General features: G+C 48.2%; 4 protein-coding genes across 4 annotated transcripts in view; 1 reads left to right on the forward strand and 3 right to left on the reverse strand.

The window, feature by feature from the left end:
- The window catches only part of LOC126557756 (connectin-like), a 378559-nt gene that overhangs the window by 179186 nt on the left and 183824 nt on the right, over window positions 1–15549 (reverse strand). The gene's annotated exons all lie outside the window — the stretch shown is intronic.
- The window catches only part of LOC126558444 (1-acyl-sn-glycerol-3-phosphate acyltransferase alpha), a 334524-nt gene that overhangs the window by 92047 nt on the left and 226928 nt on the right, over window positions 1–15549 (reverse strand). The gene's annotated exons all lie outside the window — the stretch shown is intronic.
- On the forward strand, window positions 6–3045 carry LOC126557043 (leucine--tRNA ligase, mitochondrial). Its single transcript, XM_050212683.1, has 4 exons — window positions 6–116; window positions 179–1994; window positions 2210–2670; window positions 2746–3045. Exons 1-4 carry the CDS (start codon window positions 36–38, stop codon window positions 3043–3045), a joined length of 2658 nt encoding a protein of 885 aa, XP_050068640.1. The 5' UTR covers window positions 6–35.
- LOC126556715 (serine-rich adhesin for platelets) lies at window positions 3975–8270 on the reverse strand. Its single transcript, XM_050212158.1, has one exon. The coding sequence runs from the start codon at window positions 8268–8270 to the stop codon at window positions 3975–3977; it is 4296 nt and encodes a 1431-aa protein (XP_050068115.1).

Raw genomic sequence — 15549 nt, forward strand, 5'->3', positions numbered from 1 at the left:
AAGTTTGTTGTGGTTTTCAGTGTGGTTCGAAAAATATGCGTTTTCCTCGCATATTGTGCTTAGGGCGATGGCTAAAAGGGCAAAGACAGTTTTGCTCCAACGTTGGAGAGTTGACGGTAAGCGTGTGTTTAGGAAACGAGTCTTTTTCAGTGCTTTAACAACATCTTGTGCTTTGCAGACATGCCGCGAGTTAACAGCCGGTATGAAGCACGAGGTGGAACAGAAATGGCACGCCAAGCTAGGTGATTATCGGTTTGACTCGTCCGACACGGGCAAACCGAAGCGCTATGTGCTGGCAATGTTTCCTTACCCTTCCGGCAATCTGCACATGGGTCACGTCCGCGTATACACAATCAGTGACGCAATGGCCCGGTTTTACCGTCTTAACGGTGCTAACGTGCTGCATCCGATGGGTTGGGATGCGTTCGGATTACCGGCGGAAAATGCTGCCATACAGCGACGCATACCGGCCGACAAGTGGACCCACCGGAACATAGGCGAAATGCGCAAACAGCTCGAAATGCTTGCATTCAGCTTCGATTGGGAGCGGGAGTTTGCAACCTGTGAACCAGAGTATTACCGCTGGACACAGCAATTGTTTTTGATGCTGTTCAAGGATGGGCTGGCGTATCAACGTGAAGCACTGGTAAATTGGGATCCGGTCGATGAAACGGTGCTGGCTGATGAACAGGTTGATGGCAACGGATGCTCTTGGCGTTCCGGAGCAAAGGTGGAGAAAAAAGTACTGCGACAGTGGTTCATCCGAACGACAGCTTATGCCAAACCATTGCTAGAGGGTTTAAATGATCCTGGGCTGGAAGATTGGAAGGACATCACAAAGCTGCAGCGTCACTGGATCGGCGAGTGTGAAGGATATTCGTTCGAGTTGCCTATAGCAGGAAATGCTGCGGTGAAGAGCGTTTCCGTGTGGACTCGTAATCCGGAAGAGCTCAAGAAGGCCCTTTTCGTAGCCGTTCATCCCGATAATATCTTGAATAGCGCAAAGAGCAACGAATATATACTGGAACAAGTCACCGTAAAGAATCCTTTTACGAAAGAAGAACTTCCGGTGATTGTAACGGAACAGGTTCCTTATCCGGAGGGATGTGATACTTATCTAGCAGTTGATAGCGAGCAAACTCGTACGCTAGCCATTAAGGCAGGTTTGCCTAAAACTTCGGTAGCAAAATCAACGAACGAAGAAAGCAAAGGATGCGGTGAGGAAATACTCCAACAAGCTCTCAGCAAAGGAATCGGTGGTCATCCGGTGAGTTCCAAGTTACGCGATTGGCTCATTTCAAGGCAACGGTTTTGGGGAACTCCTATACCGATCATTCACTGTCCTAGTTGTGGTTCGGTTCCGGTACCGGAGCAAGATCTTCCCATACGCTTACCGACAGATTCCGTTGGAGTTCCTTTGGCACAGAACGAGCAATGGTTAAGCGTGTCTTGTCCGTCCTGTCATCGTACCGACTGCCGCCGGGAATCCGACACCATGGACACGTTTGTCGACAGTTCGTGGTACTTTTTGCGCTTCATCGATGCCCACAACAAGAGCACGATGTTTGATACTTCCCTTGCCCATCGCTTGATGCCGGTGGACCTTTACGTCGGTGGTAAGGAACACGCGGTGCTACATCTTTACTATGCCCGCTTTGTCGCACACTATCTGTATAGTAAGGGCTTGCTTCCTACTCCGGAACCATTTAAGCGACTGCTCGTCCAGGGTATGGTAATGGGTCGCTCGTATCGTGTCGTTAGCAGTGGCAAGTACATTCCCGCTGCGGATGTTGAGGTGGTGGATGAGAAGCACAGCAAAGCGATCGAACGAGCGACGGGCGAACCGGTCACAATGCTGTGGGAAAAAATGTCCAAATCAAAGCTAAACGGTGTTGATCCGCTGGAGGTGCTAAAGGAGCATGGGTGCGACACGTTGCGGTTGATCCTGCTGGCAGATGTAGCACCTACTTCCCATCGGAACTGGTCCGAAGCAAGTAAGTGGACAAGCTTCCGATGGTTCCGGACGATTCCGGACAGTTTAAACAGTTCCGAACGGTTCCACAAAGAGTGGTTGTACCTAACTGCTGGTCCTGGTTCAGATATTTTGTGGAATCGTTCGGAATCAGTTCCACATTTTTGCTCTTTTTCTCCATCTCTTCCTTTGCAAGACTTAAAGAAGCATTCTATACTAGCTTTTCTTTCATTGTAGCTTTTCCGGGTATTTTAAACTGGCAGAAACGACTCTGGATGACGTTGCACGATTTCCGTGAACTTCGAAGCAAAAGGGATACGGCGACAGCCGATGCTCCGGCAACGGAAGTGTTCAAAGAGCACGAGCACAAGCTGTGGGACGCGAGAAATTATTTTATCTCCGGTGCTACCTTCAATTACCGCTACTCACATCAGCTAAGTGTAGGCATTTCCAAGATGCAAGGACTAACGAACGCTATTCGGCGCGTACCACCGGATGTGGTTACCTACGGGCAGCAGTACGAACGAGCACTTGCGGCACAGATAATTATGCTCGCCCCAATGGCACCACATTTCGCTGCGGAACTTTGGGAGCAGCTTGTAACGGCACCGAATCGTGTGGTACAATGGAACGGTACGGTTTTCGAGCAACGGTGGCCAGAGATAGACGAAGATTTCCCGCTTGATCTTACCTTCAAGGTATGGGTTTTCGTAGTATATTTTCTTTCCTTTCTTGTATATGCTCATTTTCCTTCCTCTTTCGTTTTTTAAAAGATAAACGGTGCCGAATGTTGCATACTGAAAATCCCTGCCAAACGCTTCAATCAGCTCACGCACCAGGAATCGCTTGATTTGGCACTGCGTCAGGAACCGATAGTGAAGATGATCGGAAAGCGACCACTCCGGACGAGCGATTTTGTGCTGTATCCTAGCTGCGAAGCCATGCTCAATGTAGATCTCGATCGGGCAGTAGTCGAAGAGGGTGATGATGCCCAAACGAAGGCCAACAGCAAAAAGGAGAAGAAAGATAAGAAAGCGAAAAAGAAAAAATCTCTACAGGTGCTTCACCTGTAAAAATGAGATGCTTGTGATAAGGAAAGGTAATACACGCCCACACGCATACGAATACGCATTTGTTATTGTGCTTTATTTTGCATTTTACACAAGAAAGACTTGTCCAACCCCAATTAATCCCTTTCCTGGGTAAGTTTTACTCTTTAGTTCCTTAAAATCTTTTGATAGGGAAATCGTACACGCTTGAAATTTGTAGAATGTCTAGACCAATTCATTTTTCAACTTTTTTCCAAAAAAAAAAAAAATGATTTTAAATATTTTTTAAACTTTTTTCGAGCAATACCCTTGACATCTACAACCACCCACACGGGTAGGCCATCCGTTTTGTATGTGAATAAGAATTTCTTTTCGGATTGCAAAACGTCTATTTTTCATCTACTGGTCGGATGTAAGGAGTTTTTGAGAGCTTTTGTAGCGAAAAATAAATAAAAAAAGAAATAATAAAATTCTCGAAAAATTGTAATGTAATTCGTTAGACAACAAATAGCTTCAACTTTCTTGAAAATTTCATGCAAATACGACGAGCAAATCTAAAGATATTAGCTTTACAATCCTGAAAAATGAAAACTTTCATACAAAATGTACGGTCAACCCGGGTAGGTAGCCGTAGAACAATGTACTTTTTTGGTCGTAGACAGTACGGTTAATAAATGTTGCGTTACGTTCGTTGGCGTTGGGATACAATGCTCTTACTATGCTACTATTGCACATGAAACTGCTGTATCAATTTGCTAGAAAATCTGGGTCAACGTTTAGGCCCTTCCTTTTTTCGAATATGCAAAACCAAAACCAGATATAAAAGATAAAACAACTTAGTCGAATAGAAAAAATTATGTTACGAATGCGTGACGAGGGCCGCATCCGGTATCCGCCATTCGATGGTCCTTCCTCGTCCGGACGGTGAACACTTGTGCGGTCGTGAACACGTGCTACTTGAGCAGCTCCACCAACATTCCCTTCACGTACACATCGATCTGCGAGTAGTCGATGAGCGTGTTCCGGATCATCTCCAGCAAGAGTACCGGCCACATCGTTTCGAGCCGCTGCAGCTTCTCCACCGCGTTGCACGTGTTTTCCAGCATCTTGGCGAAATACGCTTTACCCTTGGCCCGCATCACCGTATCGTCCTGGGTGGTGCTGTGCTTCTTCCACTGTAGGGCCTCCTTGCCGACGATGTTCTTGAGCGAGGGGTCGGCCTGCATCAGCCACTCCTTGGCCGTCATCTTGGAGGCGTGTGCCGTCTCCTCGAGCCGCAACCGCTGCAGCAACGGCTGCAGAAGCCCTTCCGGGAGGGACCACAGCACCAGATCGGACAGACCGGCGTACGTGGCTTCGGCCGTCTGTACCTCCTCGGGCGTTACCTCGGTCCCGTTCACCTGCTTCAAGCCCCAGTGCGACAGCCGATAGATCGCGTAACTGCGCCAGGGTCGAGCCGCCAGCGGGTTACCTTCCGGGTCGATCGTCAGTGACGCGATACCCTGACTTTCGGCGAGTGCATTTATCTGCCCGAGGCAGGTAATGTTCGTTTCGCGAAAGATAAAATTTTCCGCATTTACGAATCGGACCTTTATTCGGCACAATATCGCGGTGATGCTGTTAAAGTTGATGTAGCTAAACTTGACCGTATGGACGTCGCACGCCTTCTGCATGTTCCACTGCTTGTCGATGAACCGGAGCGCACCGAGCCCGTACACGTTCAGGTAGCGGCCACAGATTTCGATCAGATAGTCACCACCCTGTTCCCGTTCGCGTTCACCCGATTTGCCCGACTTGCCGGTGCCGCCGGTGCTGATGGTCGGTGGCCCATAATTGCTGCTCGGGATACCGGCGTATGCTGCTGTTGCACCACCGTTGGTAGTGGAAAGCGTTCCACCATTGGAGCTGTTTGCCAAGTTGGACGAATTGGCAAGACTGGTTGACGAGGTGCTGGTGGTGGTCGTCGAGGGAAGAGCTGTGTTGCGTGCGGTTTGCGTCCGAGAGAGTGTCCCCGTGCCGTACCGTTTGATAGGGGTGGTAAGCTTCGTTTTGTGGGTTCGTGTCCGTTCGGTGGTTATGGAGGTGGTATGACCTCCACTGGTATGACTTCCACCACCTGTTCCACTACCGCTACTACTACTTCCTCCTCCACCAACACCACCACCACCTCCAGCTGAACTACTCGTGCCAGAATCCGTGGTAGATCCGGTCGAGTCAGAATTCGAGGAAGCGGTCGTTATAACCGACTCGGAACCACTTTTTGTAGACACCGTCGATAGGGTGGACAGCTTGTCGAGATTGGCTTCATCCGGTGCGTGACACGAATCGGGCGGTTGGTCATCCGTCACCAATGGCAACTTCAGTTCCTCACCCCGTGAAGTACTTTCCTCCCGTACGGGAAGATCAACCGAAGGTTCAGGAATTTTCTTATCTGCTGAATCTTCTATCACTTCTGGTACTACCGAAACTACATGCATCGGATCAGTGTCGGACTCTTTCTCCGGTGTAGAGTTCGCACTGCACGCTACTAAGGTGGTCTGTTTATCCATTTCCTTCTCGAGATTGAGCTGTTCGTCGTTATCCGAACTAAAACCACTGGAAACACTCGAATCCGCGTGTGTACCGACACCGGACGTAACTGAACCCTCCCCATCACCAGGTTTCGGAGTGGATTGTTCCAGAAACGGAGCCAGTATCGGTGGCAACCGGAAGTACTCTTCACCACCCTGCTCGGACACTTGCGAACTAGAGTTATCCTGCGAGGAAGATCTCACCAACGGCTTACGACCCGCTGCTCTCTTCCCATTCGCTCCCCTGAGCGGACGACTTCCACCATTGTTAATGCCCTGTGACGTCCCATTCCCTGCATTACCTTTCCGTGTCAATTTGTCCCCAACTCCAGCAGCTGCCGTACCAGTATGCTCCGTCAGCAGTGTACTACTGCTACCCGCAGCATCCAACAGCAGGTCGGCATCTTTCGCCATCGTCCCATTGGCAGTGAGTCGTTGGCCACCGCGTGCAATAACGGTCGACTGTTGCGATCTTAGCAGCTCCCAGTTGGTCCTTGCATTCGAGATAATTTCCTCCCGCCGCATACTTTGACACACGTCCGACGAAAGGTTCGAATATTTACTGTCGGAAAGTTCCTTGTTTTTGCGCCACGCCGATGCAGCACGGCGCACCTGCTCGGTAATCTGCATCTGGCTGAGTGACACCAAACCCGGCAAATAGCTTACCAGAAACGACACACAATCCCCCGCCAGCGAGACGGGATTGTTTTCGATCGTTACCTCCTTCAGGTTGATCGCTTTCGCGATCGCCGACATATCCTCAACGCACTGTAGATCGTTGTGGCACAGCCAGAGGCGCTCGAGATTGTGCAGATCGTCAAAGCCGAAAATTTTCTTGATACGGTTCCGCTTCAGGTTCAGCTCCTTCAGGCTAAACAGGCCGGCAAAATCGTGCACCTGTATCTGGCGCAACGCATTACCGGCAAGGTTGAGTGACTTCAGCTCCTGCAGCTGATTGATCTTGCCCGTAATGTTGCTGATCTTGTTGCCATGCAGATCGAGCACGCGCAGTGTGCTCTTGAGCGAGACGAGTCCCCCAATGTCGGTGATACGATTTTTCCCTAGCAGCAGCACCGTTAAACTCTTCAACCCATCCAAACAGGAGATCTTTTCGATCTGATTATCGTACAGATCGAGAAAAACTAGATTGCTAAGGTTGTAGCGTGTGACGAGGACGTTACAATTCGCGGGCACTGCACACTCGGTCGACGGTGTTAGCTGGCCATTGTTGGTCGGGGTTGTTTTACCACTATTTCCCGCACTTCCATTACTACTCGAGTGACCGTTGATGAAGTAATCCTGTTCGCTTGCCGAACCTCCGGCAGGAAGTTCGCTTATATTGCTCAGGTTGTCAATGCTGAACGATGGTACGAGCAGTAACTTTCCAGCTCGCATTTTTAGCATCCCGTTCGTGGAACCGCCACCGGCCGCTGTCGATTGACCGTTCGGACCACCGGTTAGGAACATGCTAGGACCACCGATGAAGCTGTTAGACTTTTTGAGCAAACTTTTCTGCTGAGCCGTAATAGCGATTGGTCCCGTGGAAGAAGGCGCATGGGGAGGAGGTTTTTGGAGATGGGGTGACACGCCAGTCATTGGACCGTTGGAACATTGCGGTGGTTGTGCCGAGGTAGCCTGTGAGCCCGACTGTTTGCTACCGATCGTGATCTTGCTTTGGATAAAGCTTCCTGCAACGGGGCCACCTCCGGTTCCGGGTACTCCCGCTGGTCCTAGCGTAGTTAGATTAGTTCCCATCAGTAACTGCCCACGGGAGGTCGATTTCTGACGCAGAAACTGTTTGGCGGAGGGTTTGGTTGTGCCGTAAGCAGTGGCGGTAGGAACGGCGGACACCACGGGTCCATTCGTCGGTGTGCCACTTGGCGATGGTTTGGTCGGTGTTGGTGGATTGTTGGCAGGATAGTGTGCGGGTTTCAGCTCACCACCATTAATCACACAGTGTCCACCGGCAATTGACTGTTGGTGATGATGGTGCAGATTGTTGTTCGGATCTGCTTCCGGTGGGATATGGAACGAATTGATCAGGTTGTGCTGTAGCGAGAGTAGCCGCAGGTTTGGTTCATCCTCGATGAGCGGTATCGAGCTGAGCCCTTTCCGATCGAGATTGACCCGGTCCGGATGCTTTTCGCGATCTTTCGGCGTTCGTCGTATGCTCGGGACGCCATTTTGTACGATCAATGCACTGTCCAGGGGAGGTGTTTCAGCGTATCCGGCAAGTAGCTGCTGGCCGGTAGTGTCGAGCAGTGCTTGCGACAAGGGTGGAGCAGCATTGGGTGGCGGAGGTTGTGGTGGTGGTGGTGGTGGTGGTGAGGGTCCATAGTTGCCCCGTTCGTTGATAGGCTCGGGTCGACCGGGACCCGGATGGATGCGTTGCTGTCGATTGTAATCGGCTGCCGCGGCCGCAGTTACCTTCCGCAGGTACGATGAACTCAGTGTGCTGTGGGACCGATGAAAGGTACGCAAGCGTGTGGAGTGTCCGGAGGCGAGCGGACCATTTGCCCCACGGGTCGTGAGCTTTGGCACGACGGATTCGATCTTGAGCAGTGCGTTGTGTTGTGCAGCACCTCCAACGCCACCGCCAACGGTTGCCACACTGGACGTACCAGGGCCGATGATGGCATCGTGTATGGCGGATTTGCCCCGTATTTTAGGCGTACTCATTGGTGACCTGCAAACTGGTGTGACCTGCTTATCTATGGCCGTTGCTAACCTTGCTGGCGAGCGGGGGTTTTCGGCTTTCAAACTGACCGACTTACAACTGACGGTCTGACAACCTGCTCACCTCGGAGTGCCGTTCGTTGGCCTCCGTTTCGATGCTGTCTGCCGTACCGAACACACGTCACACATACGTCCGGTAACTAGCCGGAATATTGTCATCATTTTCCGGTGGAATCCCCCCAATCGGAACTTCCAATAACTCTTATAACAAAAAAAGGAACTCAAAGTGCTTTAACCGTTGAGGTTAAATCTTCGCGCGACACAATCAACACGGCGCTGGTGAATTTGTATGTTGCCGAACGAAGGATAAAAGTCCTTGCCCTGGTGCCGATATTCAGCTCCCTGCGCCCAAAACACTCTACGACACTTGAATCCTCTTGGTTTTGCTTGCTGCCCGTCTGCCCCTGCGGCTTCCTTGGCGTGTCGGTGTAGTTGTGATGCAGTAGTCACGTTTTGTAATTCATACGCTTCATAAAGTTGTTTATGATGACTTCACCCCTTCGGGAGGAGTCCTTTTCGCGCCAGTGTCTCTCTTTCACCTTATAAACCTTTGCCCTGCACCCCTACACACAGCGACAGAGGACGACGACGACGACGACGACGACGGTGATTCTTTCTGCTCTGTCTGTCATCCTTTCCATACCACCCATGCCCTTCCGTGTCCCCACATCTCCCCATTCACCCACCCATCCCCAGTTCTTCGAAGGATAATAGTGAAAATCAATTGAATGCCGAAAAACTTTCGTGACCGATTTTCCCGACCGACCGAACACAAAACTTGGCGCGGCGCACACACCGTTCACGGGTCTTTGGATATCTTGTTGTTGTTGTTGTTGTTGTTCTTCCACCTCCTTCACCAACTCCCCCCTCACACCCCTACCAGCACTTCTGGCTCTTTTCTGCCCTCTTGTACTCGTCAAACCGCACGCGTGCGTGTCGGTGTGTGTACGTGGGAAGGAAAGTAAAAGGTCCGTTTACGAACGGACCATCCGCACTGTTTGCTGCACATTTTTATTATCCTGCGGACACAAGACACCTGGCTGCAATTTGCAATTTATTTAACGTATAAACCGTGCCTGTTTTCCCATTGACTTCGTAATCGTAATTCCCTTGGTAGGGCTAGCAAATTGCTAAGCTTTCTTGCTCCAGGATCGTTCCCGCGAACGTAAAAGAAACTGTTCCCCGGTACCGAATGAAGCGCACCGCGCGCCCGAATACATCCGAGCACGGCAACGTGATCCTTTCGACTGCTTTCGGAGCATGTAATTTCTTTCCCGTGGTGGTACCGCGTTCACAATATGACTTAAATTTGATGCTTCTGTGTGCGAAAGAAAGGACGAAGTTGTGTTTGTGTGTATGAGGGTTGGGCGAGAGGGAGAGGGCGTGCTGAATGGCGCGAGACCCATCCATGGGGTTTATGTTGTTTATGATTGAAAATCGGCCACCGAGCGTTGCAGGAGGGTGTATAGGGTTCTCGCTCGCACCCCTTTATACCGGGCTTGTGGCTGGCAGACTGGGCTGGCCGCACACACCACCAGGACACGATGGTAGTGCTGCTATCTATGCGCTATGCTGTATTGAGGTTAGATATAAACAAAAGCCTAGTGATTGTGCTGAATGTTGTTAAGGCATTGCTGGCGTATGTACGGCGAGGGTTGTTTGTGTGGTTGCCGCGTAGCATAGGTAAAGCATTTTGGGGTCTTACCGTTCGAAGCGGGTGATAGTAAGTGAAAAGCGTTATAATCGTGTTATTGTCAAACAAATTCAAATCTTTCTTCCTTTAAAATTAATTCCTTGTCTTTTTAGGCTAGTTAGAATGTCGAAGATAAAGATCAGACAGATACTATAAAAGCAGAGCTCGAAAATATCTTCTTGGGGCGCCATAGTTGGTTAACGTGTCGCAGGATGGCAAGCAGTATCGGGAAGTCCTGGGACAAATGGTGTGCGTGTGTTTCAAGTGCACTGGTCCAGTGGCTCAACGCCTAATAGCGCACATCGATCGACGTAATCTAGCGGGACACTTAAGGAACGCAACGCATCTCAGGTGAATTTGCGCTGAATGGATTCTAGGCGCGACATGGAGCGAGCAGCCGATGGCCTCCATATAACAACGAACAGTACAGTGTACAGAGGTTGGGACATTCAATTGCTCTGACTGGTCACAGAAGCCCAACTTAGTATCAAGAATAGAACCGTTTATGGCATATTTGAAGACTAAGGGACAGCGCTTCCTCGCGAATTTTATGATGACACACTTTTCGACACTAAACACGAGGTCATTCGTCTGGACCATGTCTGAAACGCATTCAGGTTGGCCAGCAGACGGAATTGGTCAAAATGGAATTGAAAAAAATGGAAGTTGAAGAAGTGATTACAGGCTGTTGAAAACAGACAAACAGTTCTCCAATATAAACTGGCTTGGGCACGATCATTGTGAAGCCAAACAATCGAAGCAAGTTATGCGCTTTCAAGCACTTTGAACCGTAGGAATACAGCCATATTGAGAAAGGACATGGGCACCACTTAACTAGACAGGAAGGTGTCAAAGTATGATTGGTACAAATAAACAGCTGCCGAGATCAGAGATTGGGAGAAAAATATCGCTGCCATCGGCATACTTCAAGCGTCCGGAAGTGGAAAGGACTATCTTGGATTTGATTTCTTGGTAGACTTGATTGATGGTCTAGTTCTTCAGATGATCAGGACTTGGTGGAGCAGCACACAATTAAATTCCGTCGTTAGTCATGACTCTTCGAGAGGCAAAACACTAGACGATACTAACTGAACCTTTGGCCCGCTCATCTTAACAGGATTCTAAACTATCCAGTGCACTATAAAGAAGAAATCTATATCTGGCCATTTAATCCAAAATATATGACCAGAATAGATTGTTTCGCCGGGTGGATCGGTATGTTGCTGCGCTTGCTATTATACCCACGGTTGATGTAGTCGCTTCACGTGTTGATGTCAGCCGATTTGGCCCATCCTTCGGGTGTCCCGAAATGGTTCAACCTCTACCACGACAAACGAATCCTCCTCCGGTATGCGTGTATTTGTAGAAAGCGGTTCTCAATCGGAAAATGGTTATTCGTGTAAGTAATTCGCTTTGGCCGGATCATAAGGTCGTATCATTTCCAATTCAAAAGACCCTCGTAGAAAAAAAAAAAATCTGTCCGAGGCCGACAATGAAAGACAATCATAGTGTGTATGTGTGTGTGTGGGGTGGTAATTTGGCAATACTCTATCTAAACAACCTCTGCTCTGATTAGCAGTCGCGTCTATAGATTACGTACCAATTGTAGTCAGTTCCGTGTCCCTTTTCCGATCACGTCTACGCACACGCGTACATGAGCGGGAAAAGCCCAACTATTTTCCATGACGTGTTGCCTGTGACGTACGTGGGTATGTGTGTGTGTGTGTGTGTTTGTGCTAAAACGGCACGTCACGAAACTAGCCAAAATGGGGGGTTTGATGACTGCTACCGTACGGTACTTCCGGTCGTCTGAATAGTTTCTCACATTCCGCCACTGGGCAAAGCACAATCGGGAAACTTTTCTTGGTACCGGTTTCAGGTTTCACTTACGCTGCCCATTTCTCAACAGATCCTACAATAGCTCTCTTTCCCCCCCCTCCCCCGGGGATGTCTCTGGAATTTCCGGCGAAAAGTGTTACTTCCAAGTGCCAAAAGGTTGCTGCCACGAAGCGTGGAAGCGAAGTGAGAAGGAAAAGTGAAAATTGGTTCGGAAAAATCTGCAAAGTTTTGTTGCAACTCTCCTCGCCTTCTCCGGTTCTTTTGTTTCCCGGTAGCCGTTCGAATCGTTCTCGATTCCCACAATTGCACGGGAAGGTTGTACAGAGGCTTTTGCAGGGCAGGGCAAATTCGGCCTACATTTTTGCCATTTTCTTCCTCATTAGCACGAGGAAGTGGAGTGAAGCAATCGGAAAGGGAACTGCTTGACTAACATTACCGCCTTCCGCTGTGTTGCGATTGGAGCTATTTTCGTAGCACAGTAGGTGACAGATTTTTGTCTGCAGCTATCGGCTTTTTAACGCCATTATTTGCATTTTTATCCTTTGTATTGTAGCGCAAAATGAAAAAAATACCCTAGTGCATAATTTATGTAAGAAAAATGTCATTTTATAATTAGAACATGAATTTTATCATTTTTACCTACAGTCGCCCCCATTTGCTCAGCGGGCGAAGTGCATTGAATTTAGAGTTTTTTTTCCACTATTAAGTCCTTCCCTTGCTAAGGTACACATCAAGGATGGAAATAAATCGAGCAACCCCGCTCCCCCCCCCCCCCCCCCCCCCCGGGTCAGTACGCGAACAAAACGTAACAGTCAATGGGCTGCAGCGAACATAGTTTGCACCATTTGCATTCCCCACACTACCCCAACGGAATGCAACCTTTGGCAGTGCCGGAAGTGAGTGCAAAAAACAAACCATATCACCAGGTTAACGAACGCTAAATCGCTATAATGGAACGGAAAAAAAAACGAAGTGTTTCGGGGGAGGTTTTTGTTTGCTTCTTCCACTTATCCTTCCCGTTTTTCCCCCAGGGATTGAGTTGAGTGATGATTGTGAATCGGAATGCTAGAACTCAACCTTTTCAACCCCTCTGGACTTGAGTAATTAAGTTTTTTCACCCCCCTTTAAGTGGGCGGAACTGGGCAGGGCCTGTGAAGTTAATAAAATGTTGCAAAACTTTCCCCCAACCTAGTGGTGGAGCTTGCCACAATTGCTCACTTTGTTGCTCTTGATTTGGACGCGATGGAATGTTCGAAGGGCGGTGGCGTAGTGAGTGGGAGTTTATTTGCATTTCTAAACGGTAACTAGTTCCGGTTTGAACTCGAGAGTGGGACGGTAAAAAGGTAACAAACAAAACTCCGGTAAAGGACCTCAGGACTGGATTGTCTCCAATTGCGATGTCACTTCTCGCTCGTATTGTGCATAAATTCATATGCGAAAAGCTTTTGGTGCAATCGGTCGACATAGGGCGGAAAGGGCAACCACCGCACCGTACGGACCGGCACGGTACTGGGATCAAAACACCCGGACGTTCCTTGTTTGCTTTGTGTATGTATGTGCGAGTGAATGTATGCATTAGGGCGGGGTGATGTGGGCAAGTTCAATGGCGTGATTATGCTTTACCAGCGTGAAGGCGCATACACCCGTACGGTCACGTTTGTTCGATGTTGCATAAAATAAAGGAAGTCAATGACAAAAGTTATTACCGCACGCGAAATATGTGCCTATGGGGGTGCTTCTTTGCATTTTCGATTTTCGGGTGACAAATTGATTTCGCAACAATCTCAACCCCCTGACCCAGCATTGAAGGCCCTTGATGCTACAAAGAAAAAAGAGACGAATTGGTTTGATTTAAAGTTCAAACTGTATCCGAGGCTTGCGGACAGTGTTCATGTAGTGTTTGTGAATTGGATTCAATTAAATTATTATTTTAATTTCCTATCAAAGAGGTTTTTTAAGGCTAAAATATTGTTTATATTCAACATTTTTACATAGCAGACAGGGTTGTTAAATCATAAAGCTAATTGTAGTTCCATAACTGCACGGAAGTTATCGCCTGAAAGTATGTAATCCGGACAACTCAGGTACGTAGTGCGTGGCGGATCTTACGGTGGGTGAAGAAGGCGGCCGCCAAGGGCCCTTAGGACAGCTGGCTTGTAAAATAAAATTTGGAAAAGAGCCCCGTATGAAGAGCTTGATAGTAGTAGCTTCGAAGCAGGTTCGAGTGTCCCTTTAAACCTTACAGGATGCCACATGCAACTCATCGGTCTGTGCCGGTGACTCTAGTCGGAGAAATTATAGGAAAGTTTGTAGAAAAGGTCACTTGTAGTTTGATGCTTTTGCAGTCAGTATGATGGTTTCATCCGCGTTGCACAGTTAATATTCAGCTTGAAGTATGAAGGTGATAACGACTCTATTATTTCTGCAAGTGTGCAGGTCTTGAAGAACGAAGACGCTACGTTTTCTTGGGGACGTAGTTCATGCATAGCTCTTCGTAGTTGAGCAATAAATTCAGGAAAACTCGGACATCTTAATGTCATAATGTCTGTCCTGTATACTGTCCGCAGCCCAAGTAAAATCATCGGCCAAAGGACTGTGGCAAAGGACTGATGACTTGAGGAACCGATGATTTAATCCCAGCTGATGGGATTCGACTCGAATTGGCGCCCCTGGGCGGTCGTTATGTAGCTGGGAACGCCAAACCGATGTATTCATCCGTAAACTGACTAATGCCACAATTTCAGGCGATATCAAACGTTGTAGTTGTATTATCTTCCGCGTGCTGGAAATCATCTTCATAAACCAATTTCGCTTTTAGGCCAACTTACTTTATGCCATATCGGACAGTAAGAACGGTCCAGATGGGATTTAACTTCCGGTTCTGACGTGTGAAAACCGAAGCCACTATCGACCACCAACCCGTCTAATAATGATCCATTGAAGATCACTTGAAAATTGTCGCTTCTTGGCCTAATCCTCCTTCATTGCCTCCATCCTGCTTTGGTGCTGGCCGTGATGACCGGCCGCCTCATGTCCTATCCCAATTTAAATCGTAAGACAACTTTTGTGTAGCCTAACGGAACATAAATAATAAATAATATATGATAAAATAAAGTGTAGACGAAGAATAAAGTTATTACATAAAGAATCACTTTAAAGAAATAAGACATCAAGGAGATGGACATCATTTTGCTATCATAATTTCTAGGACATAGAAGGAAATCCAAAAATTAAATTAAATTCTCAATTTGAGTAACAATATTACACCAGCGACCTTGGAAGTAAATTAACATTGAAATTATTCACACGTGCTTAGTTCATTGCAAAAGAAAAAGTAGGAAGAAAACACTCGTGTTTAATATGTATCACAATTGGGCCATTTATTGTACAAGCTACGTATGCAGAACAGTTTGACTTAGGTATAATTTTCTAATCTACGATAATGACGCTCGTTAGCGTGGTTTGAAACACGCTTCGCAAGCAGATGATACGACGATAATCGACCTCCCAGTGGACGTGGTTAGCTCTGTTTGATCTATTTTTGAAATTACACTCACATTGCTCCTACATTCCTACCTACAATTATGCTGGCTAAGACGTTTGCCAAACTGTCAAAGACGTCAAAGACGGCAAGCAAAATCGCTGCATTGCCGGAAGCATTAAATCGAATATTGGACGGCACACGACAGC

This window comes from Anopheles maculipalpis, chromosome 2RL (genome assembly GCF_943734695.1).
Source record: "Anopheles maculipalpis chromosome 2RL, idAnoMacuDA_375_x, whole genome shotgun sequence".
Taxonomy (NCBI): domain Eukaryota; kingdom Metazoa; phylum Arthropoda; class Insecta; order Diptera; family Culicidae; genus Anopheles; species Anopheles maculipalpis.

What these genes read in the sequence shown, in the direction of transcription:
- LOC126557043 (XM_050212683.1), top strand. Translation starts at nt 36, where the DNA reads ATGCGTTTTCCTCGCATATTGTGCTTAGGGCGATGGCTAAAAGGGCAA. An exon ending in TCGGAACTGGTCCGAAGCAA is followed by an intron (nt 1,995 to 2,209) that starts GTAAGTGGACAA and finishes CTTTCATTGTAG; the next exon opens with CTTTTCCGGGTATTTTAAAC. An exon ending in CGCTTGATCTTACCTTCAAG is followed by an intron (nt 2,671 to 2,745) that starts GTATGGGTTTTC and finishes GTTTTTTAAAAG; the next exon opens with ATAAACGGTGCCGAATGTTG.
- LOC126556715 (XM_050212158.1), bottom strand. Translation starts at nt 8,270, where the DNA reads ATGAGTACGCCTAAAATACGGGGCAAATCCGCCATACACGATGCCATC.